The 22500-nt window shown below is 40.2% G+C and overlaps 1 protein-coding gene and 1 long non-coding RNA gene across 5 annotated transcripts in view; both read right to left on the bottom strand.

Moving 5' to 3' along the window:
- Positions 1–161: 161 nt before the first annotated feature.
- LOC310726939 overlaps positions 162–22500 on the bottom strand; it is a 146883-nt gene continuing 124544 nt past the window's right edge. The window contains exon 3 of the long non-coding RNA XR_014533889.1: positions 162–171. This is a non-coding gene — a long non-coding RNA (uncharacterized lncRNA). The remainder of the gene's footprint in view (positions 172–22500) is intronic.
- LOC310726866 (NAD-dependent protein deacylase sirtuin-5, mitochondrial) lies at positions 5469–15853 on the bottom strand. 4 transcript variants are annotated; one of them, XM_083542907.1, is made up of 10 exons: positions 15753–15853; positions 14625–14754; positions 11868–12001; positions 11141–11366; positions 10975–11062; positions 9932–9985; positions 7884–8007; positions 6857–6972; positions 5987–6055; positions 5469–5845 (listed from the first exon to the last, which is right to left on the bottom strand). In XM_083542907.1, the coding sequence occupies exons 2-10, from the start codon at positions 14728–14730 to the stop codon at positions 5827–5829; spliced, it is 936 nt and encodes a 311-aa protein (XP_083399033.1). In that variant the 5' UTR covers positions 14731–14754; positions 15753–15853; the 3' UTR covers positions 5469–5826. The 4 variants fall into 4 exon arrangements, with proteins under 4 accessions (XP_083399033.1, XP_083399034.1, XP_083399031.1 ...); XM_083542908.1 differs by having other exon boundaries at positions 15757–15853; XM_083542905.1 differs by lacking the exon at positions 15753–15853 and adding an exon at positions 15451–15719.

The following is a 22500-nucleotide window of genomic DNA, read 5'->3' as shown; positions in this document are numbered from 1 at the left end:
TGAAGATCTACTTTACATGAAGTGGAAGATCTCCTGCTATAGAGCTCCAATCCTATTAAACATGATGAACTATAACCCCAGGTCTCCTCATCATACCCTTGTGGATAAAGGAATCTTCTCAAATCTTAATATCTACTGAAATATCTTCCCAAAAGAGTGAAGCTTAATATACTATAACAGCAAATGGAAACTCATAATTTGATTCTGCTGCTCTGTGTGTGTGTGTGTGTGTGTGTGTGTGTGTGTGTGTGTGTGTGTGTGTGTGTGTGTGTGTGTGTGTGTGTGTGTGGAGAAGATTGCAGGGAGGTCTTTAATCAGTCCAAATTTAAACAAACCTAATGGGTCAGTATGGTCTCGATCACTGATTAAACAAACACACACACACACACACACACACACACACACACACACACACACACACACACACACACACACACACATACACACACAAACATATTTACATAAACACAGCTATACACACAAACACTCACACCCACACACACACACACACACACACAAACAAACGTATTTACATAAACACAGCTATACACACAAAGACACACAAACAAACAAACACACTGACACACACACATACAAATGTATGCACATATAAACAGAGCCGCATTTTCAGGCATGAAACACACACAAAACACACACACACACACACACACACACACACACACACACACACACACCCTCTTGCCGTGAAGACACAGATCCACTCTATAAATAGATCAGAAGACAGAAAAGCCACAGTGCTGCCAGTCTCCATCTGCCCTCAGCAGCCAGGTTAAGCGTACACACAAACGCCTCCCACTGTGTGTGTGTGTGTGTGTGTGTGTGTGTGTGTGTGTGTGTGTGTGTGTGTGTGTGTGTGTGTGTGTGTGTGTGTGTGTGTGTCTAGATGGAATGGACAAATAAAAATGAAAGAGTAAACAGTGTGTTTGTGTCACGTCGCTGAACTTGGCGTCAATCTCGGTGTTCAGCATGAGAGCAACACTGATTTCTCCATCACACACTCCACATACACACTATATCACACAAATGAAGTGGTAATATTCTTTAATCAAGTGTGTGTGTGTGTGTGTGTGTGTGTGTGTGTGTGTGTGTGTGTGTGTGTGTGTGTGTGTGTCTGTATGTGTCTGTGTGTGTGTTTCCGATTTACACAAGTTTAGTTTAGTGACTTCTTCTCTGTGAGTCTATCTATCTATCTATCTATCTATCTATCTATCTATCTATCTATCTATCTATCTATCTGTCTGTCTGTCTGTCTGTCTGTCTGTCTGTCTGTCTGTCTGTCTGTCTGTCTGTCTGTCTGTGCGTAGACTGGCTTTTCTGTCATCTGATCTATTTATAGAGTCTCTCACTGACAAACATCCTTTAGAGCAAGTGTGGGTGGGTGTGTGTGTGTGTGTGTGTGTGTGTGTGTGTGTGTGTGTGTGTGTGTGTGTGTGTGTGTGTGTGTGTGTGTGTGTGTGTGTGTGAGTGACACATTAAATAATCAGCAGAGTGATTTAAATGCAGTGCATAAGAACATGTTATGTGATACTGAGATGATTAAAACGGGGCCAAGCACCGACCCTGCAAATACACCTTGGAATGATGTAATTGTTGTTGCTCTTCTTCTTCTTTTTGTTCCTCTTCTGGCTTGGGTTGTAACCTTCAGCACACTGATTGTGGAGGGTCTAAGGAGCATTGTGACCACATTTGGTGCTGCCAACACTCTGAGCTGATACTCTGAGATCACATGTAGACCATTAACATTTATATCTATTGAGTATCATATTTTGAATCTTAAACCTGTTAAAATCCATGGATTTCTGTCTCTAGACGACTTGCACCTTATACGTTAAATTTCACCATCTTGGATTTGGTCAAAAAACAAAAAACAAAATTTGGTAGACATCATAATCGGATCATCCTAAACAAACCTTTATCTCAACCACAACTGACACAAATCTTGGTTGGCATGTTCAGGACCATGACCTGAAGCTCAGCTCATAATTTGTAGGCACCTGAGTCCCTAATTGCTGTTATAATGAGCTCCATTCTTCTGGGAAGATGTTCCACTCTATTTTGTGAAGATTTTGTGTGAGATCTAGTACATCTACAAAGTCGTTAGTAAAGTCAGGTACTGATGCAGGTGAAGTGAGGAGGCCTGGGGTGCAGTCAATGTTCACATTCATCATGTTCAATAGGGTCCGAGCTCTAAAACAGGAGATCTTTAACTCCAAACTATGGAACGCAGATCTTCACTGAGTTTGCTTTGTACACAGGTGCAGTGTCATGCTCGTACAGGTTTCTCTAATTTTGTGGTAACAGTTTATTGAAGAACCACAAGTCGGGTCCTAATACTTTTGGATATATTTTGCCCTCGCCACCTGCTGGTCACTAACTGAATTTCCTGTTGCTCCTTCTCCTGATTCTGTTTACCATATTTTCAATAATAATAATAATAATAAATGTATTATTATTATTATTATTATTATTATTATTATTATTATTATTCATTCATTCATTCATTCATTTTCTCCCGCTTATCCGTAATTCGGGTCGCGGGGGCAGCAGTCTAAGCAGGCCCCCGCCTTCGACTGCTGCCCAATCCTCACAGCACCGTCCCTTACGGTCCCTCCTGCAGGTGGTGAGCCCACGGGAAGTATTATTATTATTATTATGACTATTAGTAGTAGTATTTGTTGTATTAATATGTCTCTAGTCGGTTCTACTGTCCAATAAAGTACACTGAAAACTGAAAATGAGAGACTGAAATAGATATAGCAAAGGATTAAGAGCGATAGAAAGAAAGAGTGAAACAAAGTGTAAGAACAATAAACGGAGAGAAAGAAGGAGCAAAAGACAAAAGTCATTGAGAGAGAGAGAGAATAATAGAGAAACAGAGAAAGAGGGCAAAAGAAAAAAAGAGGGAGCAAAAGAAAAAGATAGAAAAGAAGAGAGAGAGAGAGAGAGAGAGAGAGAGAGAGAGAGAGAGAACAAAAGATGATGATGAGGATGATGATGATAATGACGATTGTCTCCTGACAGACTGGAGATTTACATTTTTTTGTTGTTTACATGTGAATTAGCAAAAATCCACATGATAGTATCTGTGTATAGGTGTGTATAGGTGTGTGTGTGTGTGTGTGTGTGTGTGTGTGTGTGTGTGTGTGTGTGTGTCCCACCCACTGGTTTTCCCCGTACTGGGCCGTGTGCAGGAATTCTGGGTAATGGCTGACACTGCAAGTCTTGATGTGAGTCAAGATAGCGGCTAATCTCTCTCAAAGCCCTGCTAATTACAACCCGACCATGCTACCTGCTCCACACACACACACACACACACACACACACACACACACACACTCACAGCGGAGAACTGCAGGGGTTTCTGGGATCGGTTCTGTGACAAGAGTTCAGTGCTGAAGGCAGTCATAGGTAGCAAACAGACATGAAACACACACACACACACACACGCACACACGCACCTTTATCATTTGTCCACATAATGGATGTCCACTGTGAGTCCCTACAGCCGTGTTTGACCTTGTCCTGACGTCTCAGCTGTATATTAGACTGATGTGTGATCTGTTAGCAAAACACACACACACACACACACACACACACACACACACACACAAACATATATACAAATACACACATGCATAAACAACACATGCACATATAGAAAGACAGAACACACAAATACACACATGCATAAACACACACACAAGGCAAACACAAACACACGCATAAACACCCAGACACACACATAGATAAACACAACACACAACCACACACATATACAAATATACACACACACCTTACCTCACCGTTTCATCACTTAAGGCCTGGAACATGCTGAAACATCTCTACATGGACATGAACCTCTACGTCACTTCATGTGTAGCTGTTGCTATGGTGATAGGTTTTAAAATCCGTGACGCACAGGCCACGCCCATCACCCTGCGTTCATCTCAGTTTGGTCTGTTACCCAGAAGGCTCATGGGCTGCCTACGTCGCCTTATAACCTCCATACAGCCACTTCTCAGCACTGATTATATCAATAACACACAAGGGTGTGTGTGTGTGTGTGTATGAGGCCTGTCCCCTGTCCACCAGAGCATCCTTGTATCTCAGGTCATTGTCAGGAGATGAAAGTGATCTCAAGTCTCTTCTGGTTCAGTGAAACGAGGTTCCCATGGCGACAGATTGGTGATGAACCCAGGATGTTGTAGGAACGCTCAGATCTCCAGAATATCGAGGTTCACGTACACACACTTAAACACTTCTCTAATGTCTATGTCCCTTGCCACCATTTTCCTCTCATCTTGTCCCATTGTGTGTGTGTGTGTGTTTGTTTACACACAGCTTGCACCAGCTGATTGCACAAGGTACCAAACTGATGGTTGCTATAAATAGAAGCACTTAGATAAACCTATCTCGCCTGAGTCGACATACAGATGGATAGATGGATGGATTGATGGATAAAGGAGGCAGAGGTGTTCAACACACTAGCGGCAATTGAGAAACAAACAATCCCAGCAACCAAAACTAAGTTTTCTTTTCCCTGACCGGCAGCATTGGGAACGTCAAAAATTCCAGACTGGATGCAAATGTTATCGTTTCTATAGTAACGTCCTCACAGAAAACCTGTTTGGCTAAGGAGTCCCCGGTGTCAAACATCTGAAATTGTGGCACGCCATCAGGGTCAGCAAGCCTTCTCTACTGACCTAAATCAGATCAGAATCACTTGTTTTCTTTTTTCCCCATAAAGATGTATTAAATTATTCCCAATGTTCTATCCTCTACATTTCACAGTTTACCGCCGATGTACTGCTTCCATTAGTGTTATTGAACCAATCAGATATCGAGTTGGAATCACCAGGGCCATTTAGCAAGCGTCTAATAACGTCAGCATCTTCACATCCTTTGATCGGAAGGTCAGAGAGCGAACTAGTCAGAGCTCGCAATCTGCATCTGTAGCAAACTGTATACACTCAAATACATGGTGTGGATTTAGTAGCTGTTTTTTTATTCAATGATGAGCAGAATAGGCACAAGAAATCCCCAGGAAAACTGTAATGCAAGGAAACAAAGCAAACACTTCTGCTAGAGATGTAATCTATATATAAATATATGGCGTTTAGGAAATTATCCATTAGAGAATTGAATAAAAACACGGAATATATATTAAATGAAAACTCAATATATTGAATAAATTGAATATCGAGATATATTGCAGTAAACTAACTCTCGATAACTCTCTCATTCTGCCTGAAGTAAAAGATGGTGGCTGCGCCTTAATGACGTCAGGTTTGATTGAACAGAGTTTTTATTCAATTATGTCATGGATAATTTCCTAAACGACATTTCATAACAAACAACAAAAACAAACAAAAAAATGATATATATATAATTATTGAATAAATGAATATATAAAAAATAAATGGAAAAAAAAAATTCCCACCAAAAAAGAACTTCTGAAAAATTTGATATTCAATTCTTTTTTTCTGAAAACAATTATTTTTGCAATTTATATAAAAGATTAGAATAGAATAATACAAAGTCAAGTAAGTCTTTTTCAGAAAAAGGGACACAGTTATTGATTCTGTAAACATACAAAAGAGGGGTATTTTATTATTCTTTCCAAAAAAAAAAACTTAATTCACATATTTCTTACAAATTTCTTTCATTGAGAAAAAAAAATATAAAAAAAACTGTGTCTAAAGAATGAAACAGAAAAACTGGAGCTTTTGGCATGTTTGGAGTGATTTCAAACTTCTATTTCAAGCACAAATTATTTACGCTCATGAGAGAAAACATTTCAGCTTCTCAGGTTATTTGTAGAATCCTGTGGAGTAAAACACACACACACACACACACACACACACACACACACACACAAATCCAGGTGTATAAAAGCAGTCTGTTAATCGGCAGCTCGTCCTGCGCAGGTTAAATGTGGTCTCTGAGAAGGACATCAGCGTCTCACATCGGCTCGGACTGGTGAGGTGCGAGAGCGAGGGGGATCTTCTCAGCACACGGGCCCTGAAAATAAAACCTGAAAACACAAGGTCACGTCAGGAACATCACTCCTGCTGCTGTACATCCACAACAGAAAAAAGAAAGAAAGAAAGAAAGAAAGAAAGAAAGAAAGAAAGAAAGAAAGAAAGAAAGAAAGAAAGAAAGAAAGAAAGAAAGAAAGAAAGAAAGAAAGAACGAAAGAAAGAAAGAAAGAACGAAAGAAAGAAAAAAAAGAACGAAAGAAAGAAAAAAAAGAACGAAAGAAAGAAAGAAAAGAAACATTATATAAAATAGAGAGCATTTTATTATAGATGAAAGAAAGAATTATAGAAAAAAAAGAAAAAAATTATAAATGAAAGAAGGAAATTATGAATGAAAAAAGAAAGAAAGAAAAATATTTTATATAGGGTAAAAAAAATATTTTATTAGATAAAGAAGAGAGAAAAGTAAAGTATGTATAAAATGTATTTGGGGCAGCAGGGGGTGGGGCCAGAGGGCAGTTAGTGAATAGGGGGTGGGGCCAGAGAAAAAATGCGGTACAGAGCACACACCTGGTGGTTTGAATAATGTAGTGTGTGTGTGAGAGAGAGAGAGAGAGAGAGAGAGAGAGAGAGAGAGAGAGAGAGAGAGAGAGAGAGAGAGAGAGAGAGAGAGAGAGAGAGAGAGAGAGAGAGAGAGAGAGAGAGAGAGAGAGAGAAGCCTGAAACTGATGTGACTGTGGAAAATGAAACCAGGTTCTGCTTTGACCAGGAGAACGCTCTCTACAGTATTTGTTCTGCTGTGTAGTTTGGAAGGGGCTGGTGTCCCAATACTTTTGGAACACCGTGTATATACTCACGTGGACGGAGACGTGCTGGAGCACGGCCGGATGTTGAACTCGGCCACCGGAACGCCTCGGGACGCCACCTGGGGGGCAAACATGGCGGCTGGGAAGACGACAGACGCAGTGCCGACCTGAGACGCAGCCACAGCAGAGACAGTGTGTGAGGGGACGGGACATAATGGTGTCCAATTAATTATTATTTCTGAAAGAATTTTTCTTTTTTTTTATATATATATAATGAATGAGCGAATGCTCCTTTAGAAGAGTTTCTACAGTGAAAAATTAAATAAAACTAAAACAGGAAAAAGTTTTTTTTTTTTTTTTTACTCTAACTTTTTTTTCAAATTAAATGTAATATTTAAAAAAAATATTCCTGAGGATAACAAAATAAAAGAGTAAGGGGGAAGAAAAAAGATCAGAATAAAAAAAAGATAAAAATTTTCCTGGGGGGAAATTTTTTTCTTTTTCTTTTTTTTAACCAATAAAAAAAAAAAAAAAAAAGACTTTTTTCCTGAAAAATCCAAAAATAGGGGAAAAAATATTCTGAACAAGACTTAAAATAATATAAAAAAAAAATATTTAAAATCTTAATAATTTTTTTTATATATTTTTTAAATCAAAAAAGAAAGACAAAAAAGGATCTGTTAAAAAAAAAATATATATATATTTTTTCCTAAAAAACAAACAAAAATAGGAAAAAAAAAATAGGAAAAAATATATTTTTTAAATAACAATTTAATATATTAAATATATCAAATATGGTAAAATAAATTCTCAAAAATTTTTTAAATAAATTTTAGGGATTTCTTTCAGGATTGAGTCATTTTTTTTAAAAAAAGAAGAGAAAAGAAAAGCTGATATAATAGATTGCGTTTCTAAATTCCCCTGGACACCTTGTATAATTCTTCTTCTTCTTCTAAACTAATCCCATCCAAATAGGGGTTCAGGACCAGAGAAATCAGCATGTTTGTTACATTCCGACGCCTCACTGTTATTAATACTCTCTCTCTCTCTCACGTGACGTGAGGTGTTGTGGTCTTACCAGCAGGCAGAGGTCGCAGGCGTCCAGCTCTTTCTCCACCTTAGTGAGGACGTGCGAGTCCAGCGTCTCCCCGAACCAGATCACGTCGGGCCTCAGGAGACCGTCGCAGCCTCCCTCATCGCACCTGCAGCACGGAGCAGCACCTCATTAGCGCGACACCACCTGCTTCCTACACGTTAGCACCTTTTTTTTTCTTTCCCTGGAACACCTTCGTAAAGCTTTCAAACGAGAAATGTTTCTTATCTTTCTGCCAAATTCTTACAGCCGACTGTAAAGGAAAAAAAACAGCGAGATCATATTTTAAAGAAATATTTTTCACCACATGTATCACCATCTTTCTGGACCTTCCTGATGCCCGAACTCTGGATTCTCCTAAATTGGAAACCAGTTGCAGCTGCTCAGGAAGGTTCCTCATTCATAATGTGGATTGTTTCACTCAAGAACTGGATTTGGACTGTAATGAATATAAACCTTCTGCTGCAATGGCTTTGGACTTCAGTTGAAAAGTTTTGCACTCAAGTGTCCATCAGTGAACATCTGATAATCTCATGAGTATGAGGTTTTTCAAGGTTCTTCCTCATATCTTCTCAAGGATTTTTTCTGTTCATGCTTTCATGAATTCATATTCATTTTTATCTCTACCGTCAATTGTCTGTCCACCCATACATCTAATCTTGGGACTTTGGGACACCCTTTTAGCAATCCAAACATCTGGACATCTCTTTATTCTCCATTCTGCTTTCAAGTGTCCATCAGTGAACAGCTGATCCCCTTAACAATGATGGATCTATAATGAATAGACATTTGATGTCACCCAGATGATGATGAGGTTCTTCCTCATACCCAGGCAGGAAGTTTTTCCATTCATACCTCCATAAATTCAAACATCTCTTTATATCTTTCCTCTACCTTTGTCTGTCCATCTGTTCACTCATCTCTCTTTACCTTTTCTGTCCATCCATACGTCTATGTACCTCAGGTCACTTATCCAGAGATCAATACAAAAACATAAACAAGTCGTCTTAATATAAATATAATTTCACACATGAATAAAGTTATCATGGGAAAGTTCATTCCTGTAGGAGGATCGCTGGAGAATAAAAGGGCTGGAAAGTGTGTTGTTCCTAATCTCAGGTCAGTATCATGTGTAAGAACGTAGTGCCATCTAGTGGATCCCGGGTGTATTTTCATCTTTAAACGCCCCCCACCCCCTTTCTTTTTCACCTTAATTACTGAAAAAATTTAAATAAATAAATTATACGCTTTTTTATTTAATGGGACAAAATGTAAGAAGGAAAAAAAAAAAAAAAAGAAAATATTTCTGAATAAATTAATTTAAATTGAATAAAAAATACAATGGAAAAAAATTTATTTCTTTAAACCTCACTGTCATTAAAACTACTGGCTCCTCTTGTCTATACGTGTGTGTGTGTATATTAAATATATCTATATACACACACACACACACACACACACACACACACACACACACACACACACACACACACACACACACACACGAGTGTAAACATCTAACTGTGTGTAATACGTCATGTTTTATTAATTATAAAATAGTTAATTGTAAACATGTCTATTTCTATGCATTTTTGTTCATTCAAAGTTAAAATGGATGAATTTTACAGCCAAATACATTTGCTTTCTTTCTTTTAATGGCCAGAATGATACAAATACCTCAGGATTTCTTTTAGGACCCTTTCAAAATAGGAAATAGAGAAATTAGGAAAAATTAGATTTGGATACTTCCTATTATGTCATTTCTCAAAAATCATCAGGCAAAAAAAAAAATAAAAATTATATATATATAAAACATACAGCAAATAATTTGATAGTAAATAAAAAGAATAACTATTAAAATTAAATTTCTCTTATTTTTCTTTGTCTGTTTTTTTCTTCTTATAATCATCATTAATATTATTCCTAATGTGACCTAATAATGAACAAATAATACAATGTAAGCAATAACATGGTCAATAACTCATCAGTATTATTATTATTATTATTATTAGTAGTAGTAGTTTTGTTCATACCTTGGTAAGTTTCCCACAGGAATATCAGCATCAGGGCAGTTTGGATCTGAATCACTGTAACAGGAAACAAACACATGGAGCTCATTTTCACTTACATACATCTAAACTAGTCGCATCTACACCAGAGCTGTCCAAAGTCCCGCCCCAGAAAACCATACGGCCCGTAGAGGAATAACGGCTGAAGGTACATGGTGATCAGTGAGTCTCAGGCCAACACTTTGCAATTCTTCCAGTCACCAGTCATACATTGTACGGCCAAAATTTTGCAGGCCCCTGATCATAAGGTTTGCAAATATTTGTAAAGATCATTCATAAGGGTGGTAATAAGGTCAGGTACTGATGTAGGGAAGGTGAGGAGGCCTGGGGTGCACTCAGTGTTCACATTCATCATTTTCAATAGGGTTGGAACTCCATAGCTGGAGATCTTACACATCTTCCAACTCATGTAAAGCAGATCTTAATAGAGCTGCCTTTGTGCACAGGGGCTTTGCAATGCTTTAACAGGTTTGGGTTTCACATGAGTTCACATGAAGGGGAAAATCTTCACAGAAAACACAATAGGGTATCTCCATATTCTTCGGGGAAGAACCACATATGGGTGGAAAAGTAAATTGTTCCAATACTTCTGGTCATGTAGTGTATTGTGTAAGTTTCAGTGATATTTACTAGTAGAGGTCGACCAATTAATCGGGTTTGCCAATTAACCTATATAGTTTTTCCGGGTGGCGTTTTATATAGTACGATAGTGGCCTCTAGAGGTGACTCACTGGCACCACGTGCTCTTTATTTAAAGTGTCTTTTGTTTATTAATTTTTGAACGTTTTTATTTGTTTGGAGTGTTTGTGTTTAAGTCTGAAATATTTGCATGTCTTATTTATCTGAATATTTATTAATATATTCATTTAGCACATTTTCATGATTCATTACTTTTGGGGTTTTTTTTTGGAATAAAGTTCAGGACTATTTTAAATGAAGTGGGGTTTTTTTTATCCATTAAAAAAAATGCTTGTGTTAAAAACTAAAATAATAATAATTGTTAGTACCCTTTCCCCTCCAGGGCAGCACAGATGGGGCTGTTATGATTGACATCCACATCTCCGCAGCTCAGACACCGGGTCCTGAAAACACTCCCTGTAAACGAACACACGTGCATTTAAACGACAAACAGGTTGTTCCTCTGAATGCACCTCTGACAGCCCTGAAACTCACCGTGGACCTCGAGGATGTGTTTACTCCCGGCTCGGCGGTGCAGCTCGTCCGTGTTCTGCGTGATGACCACCACGGCACGACCCTGCTGTCTGAGACGGGCCTCACACTCTGCGATGGCCAGGTGAACAGCGCTGGGTTTGGCCTTCAGAGCCAACTCCCTCCAGTATTGATAGAACTCCCACACAAGTGACGAGTTACGGGAAAACGCCTGTGGAGTTGCCAGATCCTGCAAAAAAAAAAAAAAAAAAATTTGGAAGAGAGTAGCCCATGATGTGATGGGTGAAGCTGAATTATTAATAATTATAACAACAACAACTATAATTTCATGGTCTAACGTAACTCTATACGGATTAGTACCGGTTCGTCCATTGTTTTTATTATGCGAAAACACCTGCAGAGTTGCCAGATCGTGTAGAACACAGCATAGAAGTGAGGGGGGTCCATGATGTGAAGGGTGAGACTATAATAATAAATCCACCATCTTTGTAGTACTTTATAAACGAAAAGGGGTGGCAATATTTACAGCCACTGACCTGATTATCATTATGAGCTAAAACATATTTTAAAAAGTGTAGACTTGATCAACAGGTTTTCTGTGAGTGCCAAGGACGAGAAAAAAGGAGAAAAGGTTGGACGAAGGCACTCGAAGGGACAAGTACCATCTGGTTCCCTGATGTGAAGTAACTCTAAACGGATAAGAAGTACTGGTTTGTGCTCGTGCACTCGCCTGCGTCTTCCACTTCCTCCAGTGTCCGCTGGCCGCGCGGAAGGTGGGCAGGCCGCTTTCAGCACTCACACCGGCTCCTGTGATGATGGCGATGTGCTTGGCCTTAGAGAAAACCTCTCGAAACTCCGCCAAATCTGCAACAGTCAGGAGACAGAGGTGAGATTCATACGGACTAGACGTGCGATTATTGTATAGTAATCATATACTATTTGTACAGGAATCACCAAGCAGCAGTGCATCATTTCTCCAATTATGATACATTCCTGTTTATGGGAGGAGCTTAAACATCTCGCACACAAAACAAATGATTAATTAATATTTATTATTTTAAATATACACTTAATTCATTAGGGGCGTCTCTAACTAAACACGTCTGTCTGTGACTAGATGTGAGCATCTCCAACTAGACACGTCTGTCTGTGAATAGACGTTGGTGTCTCCAACTAGACGCGTCTGTCTGTGAATAGACGTTGCTGTCTCCAACTAGACGCGTCTGTCTGGAAATAGACGTTGCTGTCTCCAACTAGACGCGTCTGTCTGGAAATAGACGTTGCTGTCTCCAACTAGACGCGTCTGTCCGTGACTAGATGTGAGCGTCTCCAACTCGACGCGTCTGTCCGTGAATAGATTTGGGCGTCTCTAACTAGACGCGTCTGTCCGTGAATAGACGTTGCTGTCTCTAACTAGACGCGTCTGTCCGTGAATAGACGTTGCTGTCTCTAACTAGACGCGTCTGTCCGGAAATAGACGTTGCTGTCTCTAACTAGACGCGTCTGTCCGGAAATAGACGTTGCTGTCTCTAACTAGACGCGTCTGTCCGGAAATAGACGTTGCTGTCTCTAACTAGACGCGTCTGTCCGGAAATAGACGTTGCTGTCTCTAACTAGACGCGTCTGTCCGGAAATAGACGTTGCTGTCTCTAACTAGACGCGTCTGTCCGGAAATAGACGTTGCTGTCTCTAACTAGACGCGTCTGTCCGGAAATAGACGTTGCTGTCTCCAACTAGACGCGTCTGTCCGTGACTAGATGTGAGCGTCTCCAACTAGACGCGTCTGTCCGTGACTAGATGTGAGCGTCTCCAACTAGACGCGTCTGTCCGTGACTAGATGTGAGCGTCTCTAACTAGACGCGTCTGTCCGGAAATAGACGTTGCTGTCTCTAACTAGACGCGTCTGTCCGGAAATAGACGTTGCTGTCTCTAACTAGACGCGTCTGTCCGGAAATAGACGTTGCTGTCTCTAACTAGACGCGTCTGTCCGGAAATAGACGTTGCTGTCTCTAACTAGACGCGTCTGTCCGGAAATAGACGTTGCTGTCTCTAACTAGACGCGTCTGTCTGGAAATAGACGTTGCTGTCTCCAACTAGACGCGTCTGTCTGGAAATAGACGTTGGTGTCTCCAACTCGACGCGTCTGTCCGTGACTAGATGTGAGCGTCTCCAACTCGACACGTCCGTCCGTCCGTGAATCGATTCGGGTGTCTCCAACTCGACGCGTCCGTCCGTAAATCGATTCGGGTGTCTCTAACTAGACGCGTCCGTCCGTGAATCGATTCGGGTGTCTCCAACTAGAAGCGTCCGTCCGTGAATCGATTCGGGTGTCTCCAACTAGACGCGTCCGTCCGTGAATCGATTCGGGTGTCTCCAACTAGACGCGTCCGTCCGTGAATCGATTCGGGTGTCTCCAACTAGACGCGTCCGTCCGTGAATCGATTCGGGTGTCTCTAACTAGACGCGTCCGTCCGTGAATCGATTCGGGTGTCTCTAACTAGACGCGTCCGTCCGTGAATCGATTCGGGTGTCTCTAACTAGACGCGTCCGTCCGTGAATCGATTCGGGTGTCTCTAACTAGACGCGTCCGTCCGTGAATCGATTCGGGTGTCTCTAACTAGACGCGTCCGTCTGTGAATCGATTCGGGTGTCTCTAGCTAGACGCGTCCGTCTGTGAATAGATTTGGGTGTCTCCAGCTAGACGCGTTTGTCTGTAAATAGACCTGGGCGTCTCCAACTAGATGTGTCTGTGACCAGACGTGGGTGTCTGGGACTAGGTGTGGCAGTCTCCAAAAATACATATGGGTCTGTAAATCGATGTGTGTGTCTCTGGCTAAACATGGACAACTATAAAACAGATGTGGGGGCCTCTAGACATAATCGTGACCTGACACAAGTGTCTCTAATTAGACACAAGTGTTTCTGCCTATACCAGAGTGTCTCCACCGAAACGGGTGCACCTGTGACTAGACGTGGGTCACATGGGTGTCTCTGACTAGACGTATTCTGTCCACTGTTATAACAGTTAAAAAAAAGAAAATACTTCAAAAACTGAGAAACTTTCTGCAGTGATTCCAGACAATAGTGAGGACACTGGAAAGCACACAATCCGTCTCCTGACCTGTCATACATATCCGAAAATGTCTCCTGGCGACCGTAGCATTTACTGTACCTAAAAGTATTACACAGATCATCATACGGATCGAAATATTCACGCGTTAAATCGAGATCACGGATTCTACATTATATCGTTTTAAGAATAGAATACATCGAGCTGGAGTAGAAATTAGCCCTGCCCCCTTTTCACACCCCAGAGATGTGTGTCTAGTTTAAGGAGACATCCTCTGACTGCTCATTATTCAAGTCTCTGACACCAGAAGACATCAGGAGACATCAGGAGGGGCTAAACATCACTCACAGCTCCTTCAAGACACTTCCCATCACTCATATCTAGTAAACAGTAGATCCATGGGCGCGAGATCGGTACCTGACTTCGGCTGGGGTTTGACGCTCAGAGCTCTCAGGACCGTGATCCGATTCCCACAATCCACCTGGCGGATCAGGAATCTCCGCACCAGCTCCCGGATCAGCATTCCCACTCGTGGTTCCTGACACGCCTGCGAACGAAAGAAAGTATCTCTGATGCTCTGGACTAGGAGAGATCTCACGATTTTGTTCCAGACATGTACTTCCAGTCATCGTAAACGTTTTTATGACAATCTAGCGGTATGGATACTTTTATGTTTTATGTCCAGCATCCAAAATTTCTCTTCAAATGGAGAAAATCCTGACAATTCTGAATGAACGAAGGATGGAGGGAATGAAGATATTTGTTAAAGTCTGCTGAATTGAGTCGAACAGTTAAGATTATAATATTAAATATAAAAACACATTTACATAAATCTGTATTTACGCAAATCTATTTTAATTTTTGCATTTATTTCATTGTATTTAATCGATTTAATTTAATCGATTACTCAATTTAATCTAAATTATTATTTTTTTTAAAGTGTATCGCATTAATTTGAATTGTTATTTTATTTTTATTTTTATTTTTTTTCTTTTATTTTTTTATTTTCGTATTTAATTAATTTATTTTTTTTTATCAAAATTGTAAACCGTTGATGTTCACAAATGTTAATAATAAACAACAATAAAATAAAAACCGACAAGTTATTTTGTGTTTTGAATTTCGGTTTGGGTCACGGCACCAGAACTACATGCATTTCTGCAGGTTGCAACAGATTTGCTGATGCACTGGAAAAACAAACAAACAAACAAACAAACATGCATAGAAAAACAACTACATATACACAATATGTTGAGAAAACGTCACATAAACGATAAATCTCCACCGCTGCATTATTGTGCATGCTTTCTTGGGTTAAAGTGCATTAATTGCATGCGTTAGAAGACCCCCAGATGCCAAACTGGTCCCCAAAAAAAGGGACTTTAGGAGGACATGCAGCGCGCGCTGATCCAGCAAAACCAAAATGGCGCTTTGCTCCGTCCTCGTTTCTCTTCAGGGGGAAACAACAGCGCGTTTACACACATTAAACAGTCTGATTATGGCGCTGTCACGGCAAAATAAACTTATTTTCAAGAAAACCCTCACCCACCTTCTGCTGGTAAAGTTTGGAAACAGTCTCAAAATATCCGATTTCTTCCTCTTCTGTGAGTTTCAGAACAAACCCGGAAGTTCTTTACTGCCATCTGCTGGCGAGGGGCGGAGCTTCACAAGCAGGAGTTCAGTGTGTCCTTTTTTTAATTGTTATTAATTCAAAGAAAATAACAAGCAGTTTTAACAAATACAAAAGTAACAATGCATCTCAACAATATAACAATCGTATAATATCTTTCTTTTCCTTAGAGCTGCAAATTAAATTACACGTATTTTGAAGTGCATAGGGGCGTGTGTGATTAGTTCTAGGTGTCTGGGACTAGACGTGTGTGTCTCGACTAGACGTGAATGTCTTTGACTAGACGTGGGTGTCTGTGACTAAACGTGTGTATTTGACTAGATACATGCGTCTCCGGCTAGACGTGTGGGTCTGTGACTAGACATAAATGCCTCAGACTAGACATAGGTGTCTCTGACTAGACGTAGATGTCTTTGACTAGACGTAGGTGTCTCTGACTAGACGTAGGTGTCTCTGACTAGACGTAGGTGTCTCTGTCTAGACGTAGGTGTCTTAGACTAGACATAGGTTTCTCTGACCAGACGTAGATGTCTTTGACTAGATGTAGGTGTCTCCGTCTGGACATAGGTGTCTCTGACTAGACGTAGATGTCTTTGAGTGAGATGTAGGTGTCTCTGTCTGGACGTAGACGTCTTAGACTAGACTTAGATTTCTCAAACTAGACGTAGATGTCTCCGACTAGACGTAGGTGTCTCTGACTAGAAGTAGATGTCTCTGACTAGAAGTAGATGTCTCAGACTGGATGTAGATGTCTCCAAATACACATAGGTGTCTATGACTAGACATAGATTTCTCCAACTAAACGTAGGTGTCTCTGACTAGACGTAAATGTCTTAGACTAGACATACATGTCTTCGACTAGACGTAGATGACTCAGACTAGTATTAGATGTCTATGACCAGACATAGGTTTCTCAGATTAGACGTAGGCGTCTTTGACTAGATGTAGGTGTCTCAGATTAGATGTAGGTGTAGGTGAAAGTTCAGACACAGTCGCAAAATAACGGTTTTCTTCTGTGAGTTTCAGAACAAATCCGGAAGTTCTTTACTGCCATCTGCTGGTGAGGAGTGGAGCTTCAAACCCAGGCTTTTAGTAGTGGCCTTTTTTTATTAGTCTAGTGGTGAGGATGCAGCGCTCTCACCACTGCTCCGGTCAGGGAACCAACCCCAGCCATTAGGGTTGCACAAGCCGGTGCACTCTTAGTGCTGGTCCCAAGCCCGGACAAATGGGGAGGGTTGCGTTAGGAAGGGCATCCAGCGTAAAAACATGTGCCAAATCAAACATGCGGATCACGAAAACGGATGATCCGCTGTGGCGACCCATAATGGGAGAAGCCGAAAGAAAGTTTAATAATTCAAAGAAGAATAACAAGCAGTTTCAACAAATGCAAAAAGTAACAATGCATCTCATCAATATAACATTCACATAAGGGAGAAAAAGATTCATGTTTCTTCCTTTTTCTTAGAGATGCATTTAAAATACACGTATTTTAAAGTGCATAGGGCGTGTGTGATTAGTTGTAGGTGTCTGGGACTAGACGTGTGTGTGTCTCGACTAGACGTGAATGTCTTTGACTAGACGTGGGTGTCTGTGACCAACATGGGTGTATTCGACTAGATACATGTGTCTTCAGTTATGTCTAGCATTAGATGTCAAGGACTAGACATAGGTTTCTTAGATTAGACGTAGGTGTCTGACTGGACGTGTCTCAGATTAGACGCATATTTTAAATATACACATATTTGGAGCGCATAGCGGGGACATTACTTAAAAAATAATTGATCCTTGAAATTTAACAGAATGTAAAAAATTTTATTACTTAACATTAATAATGTTTTGAAATGACCAAGAATAACAATAGCAATTTGCACATTTATTCAGCATGAAAAATGTAAAGGTTCACAACATATTCACACATTTAGCTTTGGTGTGTGTAAGAGCAAACTACTTTTTTCCAAACTACTTTTTTCCATTTATTCCATTCATTTCACCTCTTAATACCATCATCATGCTGTAGAAACCATCAGTTCTATAGAGAATGTTATCACTTAAGCAAGAAACCCAATGAACACAATTCAACACGTCTCCTTTCACTGTAGCCGCAGCTGCACTGCCTCATACATCATCTCTAGCAGAAGCATCGATATTCACCTCAGAAAATATTTCAGCGATTTTAAATCTAGGCAAAGTGTTTTTGTACAAATTCTACAGAAAAGAGGATGACTTTTCCTCACAATGTCCAGCTTTTCATGAGAAGTCTGTCTTGTACATTTCTATGTAAGTGTATCTGCTACCAAATCACTTTCTTCTTCTCTGTGGGATAAAAAAACAACTATTTATTCCACATGAATACATTTTAACCATCCATCCATCCATCCATCCATACATCCATCCATCCATCCATCCATCCATCCAATTAAATGACAGAAAAATGCTTAGATTATTGGACGCCTGCTAGAGGGCCCCGGTGTTGCTAAGTCCACATCTGATCTTCTTAAAGTCACAGCTTCATTGATATGTGTATTTGCAGCTATGGGAAACCTGCTCTGTTGATTGTGAAGACCTCGTGTGAGATTTTTTTAAACCCGGCAACACGTTATGTGGCGGCTGAAATCTGATTGGATAGAAACATAAACATACACTTTTGGAAACAGTGCAACCGAAAGAAATGCAATGAAATGAAGAGAATAGACTTTTAAACTGTAATTTAGTGATTCTGATTATAGAGTTTAGGCCAGTAGAGAAGGCCTTGATGGACCAGACAGCCCACTACTGAGAACAGTGCTGTGAAAAAGTATTGATTTAGTATTTATTTGACATATTTAAGACACTTAAATGATTCAGATCCTTCTTCTTCTTTCGGCTGCTCCCATTAGGGGCGCCACAGCAGATCACCTGCTCCATACCACCCTGTCCTCTTCATCTGCCTCTTTCACACCAACCTCCATCCTCAGCATTCTTCTACCAATATAGTTCATGTCCCTCCTCTGCACATGTCCAAACCATCTCAAACTTAAATGATTCAGATCATCGAGCATATTTTAATATAAAATACAAAATGCAGTTTTTTTAAATGATGATTTCTTTTATTAAGGTGAAATGAAGCTGTCCAAACCTTATGCCTGGCCCTATGTAAAAAAAAAAAAAAAAAAAAGTAATTGCACCCTAAACCTAATAACTGGTTTTGTGGTGGCAACAACTGCAATGAAGTGTTTGCGATAACTGACAACAAGGAATTTCGCCCCACTCGTCTTTGCAGAATTGTTTTCATTTGGCCTCATTGGAGGCTTATCAAGCATTTCCTGTTTAAGGTCATGCTACGACATCAATCGGATTTAGGCACGGACTTTGACTGGGCCGCTCGAAAACGTATTGTGTTTTATTTCATGGAACAGTTGAACTGTAACAAATATTTTACTGTATGTCACACGGTGGTTGTATAACCGACCAATAGAATTGGATTCAAAACCATTATTGTTGGAACCTGAGGTGTCTTCTCCTGTTGTAGGTTATTCACCTCGAAAATGAATATGTTCTGAGATGCTTTTCTGCTGACTCTGGTTGTAAAGGGTGATTATTTAAGATACTATATCCTTCTCTCCTTCAGATCCTGCTCATTCTTCTCGGATTCTCTTTCATCTACACAGGGGCGCAATTAACAGTTTTAAGGGGGGTATGCAAGATAGAATTTTGGGCCCCCATATATATATATATATGTTATTATGTTATATATAAATGTTATATTATTACTAATAAAATAATTTGTATTGTTAAAGAAATGTAATAATTTGCTATTGCATAATATGTTACAATATACATGATGTAATGAATATAAATGATTTTCATTTTTTAATAAAACATTTTAAAAAGACATGTATAAAGGAAGAGAAATGTAACATATCAACCAACTAAATACCACAACGAGCTTCTAAACACATTTTAACTTATGCAGTCTGTAGACAAACCTCATGTGTTTAAAGTGTTTAAAGTGCACGCAGCACTTCAATCAATCAATCAAATTTTTATTCATCACATACACATACATACAGGGTACGACATGCAGTAAAAGGCTTTATACGACGGTCCGGCGAAAGGGGAATAGGGTGGGGAGAAAGAAAAAAAGCAGATAAATAAAGTATAAAATATTTTGTACAAACTCTATAGACTGCTGTGTGTGAAAAATCAACAGGTTCAGAAAACACTCAAACCAGCATCCATGAACCAGATATAGTCACACTTTATCATCTTTTTTGATGTTCGATGTGAACATTAACTGAAGTGTATCTGCAGGGCTTGATGCTCTGTGCTCCAGTCACATGACCGGGTGACTGCATAGAGCTGGAGATGCAAAAAAAAAAAAGCTCCACAAGCTGATAAATAGAAGGTTGGCTCAGTTCTTACTGGATAGTTTTGAGGGGATTGGTAGAGAAAAAGCCACTTTATAAACTCACAGCCTTTCTGAACAATAAACAGCACTTCCTCCATGACCTGCTGATAAATCAGATGAATCAGAGAAGCTCTTTTATAGCAGAAGACTCATTCAGCGCAACAGGAGGTCGCACTGTACAAGAGGAACGACTTTTCACGTATACACTTCAGCACAATAAAATTCTTCTTCACATATCCCAGCTTGTTAGGAAGATGTCGTCAGGTGCACAGGGTCAGCCATGATATAGCACCACTGGAGCAGAGAGGGTTAAGGGCCTCGCTCAAGGGCCCCAAGAGTGGTGGTGCTGGGACTTGAACCTCTGAGACTCTGATCTGCAACCCAGAACTTTATCTATCTTAACTTTATCTATCTATCTATCTATCTATCTATCTATCTATCTATCTATCTATCTATCTATCTATCTATCTATCTATCTATCTATCTATCTATCTATCTATCCGTCTGTCTATCCGTCTGTCTATCCGTCTGTCTGTCCGTCCGTCCGTCCGTCCGTCTGTCTAACGCAGCATGCATTATTTTTGTTTATTAAAAATATGAATACAAAATGTATAAAACAGGGCGAAATTACGGTGCAAAGATCCGGCAATTAAAACTGTCCGTGTGGAAACATAGCAAAGGTTCCGTTTGGTGTCCTGATGATTTAGGGAATTTACAAAAACTTTCTTTCGGCTTCTCCCATTAGGGGGCGCCACAGCGGATCGTCCGCATGTTTGATTTAGCACATGTTTTTACGCTGGATGCCCTTCCTAATGCAACCCTCCCCAATTTATCTGGGCTTGGGACCGGCACTAAGGCTTGTGCAACCCTAATGGCTGGGGTTGTTTCCCTGACCGGGAATCGAACCCGGGCCGCAGCGGTGAGAGCGCCGCATCCTGACCACTAGGGAACCATATTTTTAGCGAATTTTATTTGAATCGATTGACAGACTACAGTAAAAAGACAAACACTGTTGTATTTCTTCCTTTCACTATGGACCTCCAATCACATGACTTATCACTTTTGCTCTTTGCGTTATAGATTCGGTTCTCCAGACTCTTTCCACACACCGGACACAGTTCCCCCAAATTGGACGCTGATTTAATGCAGTTCTCCGCCTCCTCATGCCTCCTCGACACCGCGTGCTGGACACATTAACCTGTCGAGACATTTCCATTACCGGGAGACTCTTTGACAGCACGCTCGGGTCTCCAAAGCACTCCGTGTGTCCTGACCTGCTTGGACCAGCGATTACAGCCAATAACTCTGCTTCAGCATCTAGCTTATTATATCTCCGCTCTCGAGTCGTGTAAATGCTCGTATTGAGAAACTGTGTTTATTAGCAAATGATATCCAGGAAAATTACTGTAGATAAGAGAGGAAGGTGTTCAGAAGACCGAACAGGAGCACGGAATGAGGTTTAACCCTAATTGAGACTTTACATACGGATATAGAAATGAGAGAACAATTTGTTTTTTTTTTCACTCTTTCCATCATTGCTGCTTCCTGGTTACCATGGAAACTTCTGTCGCTCTCAAGTTGAGAAAGAAAAACGTGGCTGCATTTATACTTGTTAGACAAATAAACATTTCTTGTGACCCTTTGAATACTAAGCAGCATCAATCCTTCTACATTTCCACACAGTATTTAAAGGAACTTATAGGCATGTAGGTCTTTCCAAACATCTTGGAGAACTAACCAAAGATCTTCTATAGATGCATGCTCTTCAAATCCGTCTGTAATCCCAGTCAGACTAGATGATGTTCAGATCAGGGTTTCACTTCCAGGATTACTTGTTCTTCACTACACTGAAGAGAGTTCTTGTTTGGGGTCATTGTCCTGCTTCAGAATAAATTTGAGGGCAATCAGACATGGTGTTGCATAGTGGATAAGCATCTGTAGTTCTCAGCTTTGAGGACACCACCAATCCTGACCAAATCTCCAGCTCTATTTGCAGAAATGAAGCTAAAAACCTGCAGGAAACCACCACCATGCTTTACTGTTGGCTGCAGGCACCTGTTATTGTACCGCTGTCCAGCACTTCAGCATACAACTCATCAGTCCAGAGCACCTTCTGCCACCACAGTTCCTATGTTTTAATGTATGGGTGAGTTGCTTAGCCTTGTTTCCACTATGGAGTTGTGGCTTTTTAGCCACAATACTTTCATGAAAACCACTTCTGACCAGATGTCTCCAGATAGTAAATGGGTATACCCAAGTCCGACTGGATTCCACCA

This window comes from Silurus aristotelis (genome assembly GCF_946808225.1).
Source record: "Silurus aristotelis genome assembly, chromosome: 5".
Lineage (NCBI taxonomy): Eukaryota > Metazoa > Chordata > Actinopteri > Siluriformes > Siluridae > Silurus > Silurus aristotelis.
The sequence above is the reverse complement of the archived record's forward strand: the minus strand, read 5'-3'. Positions and strand labels throughout refer to the sequence as shown.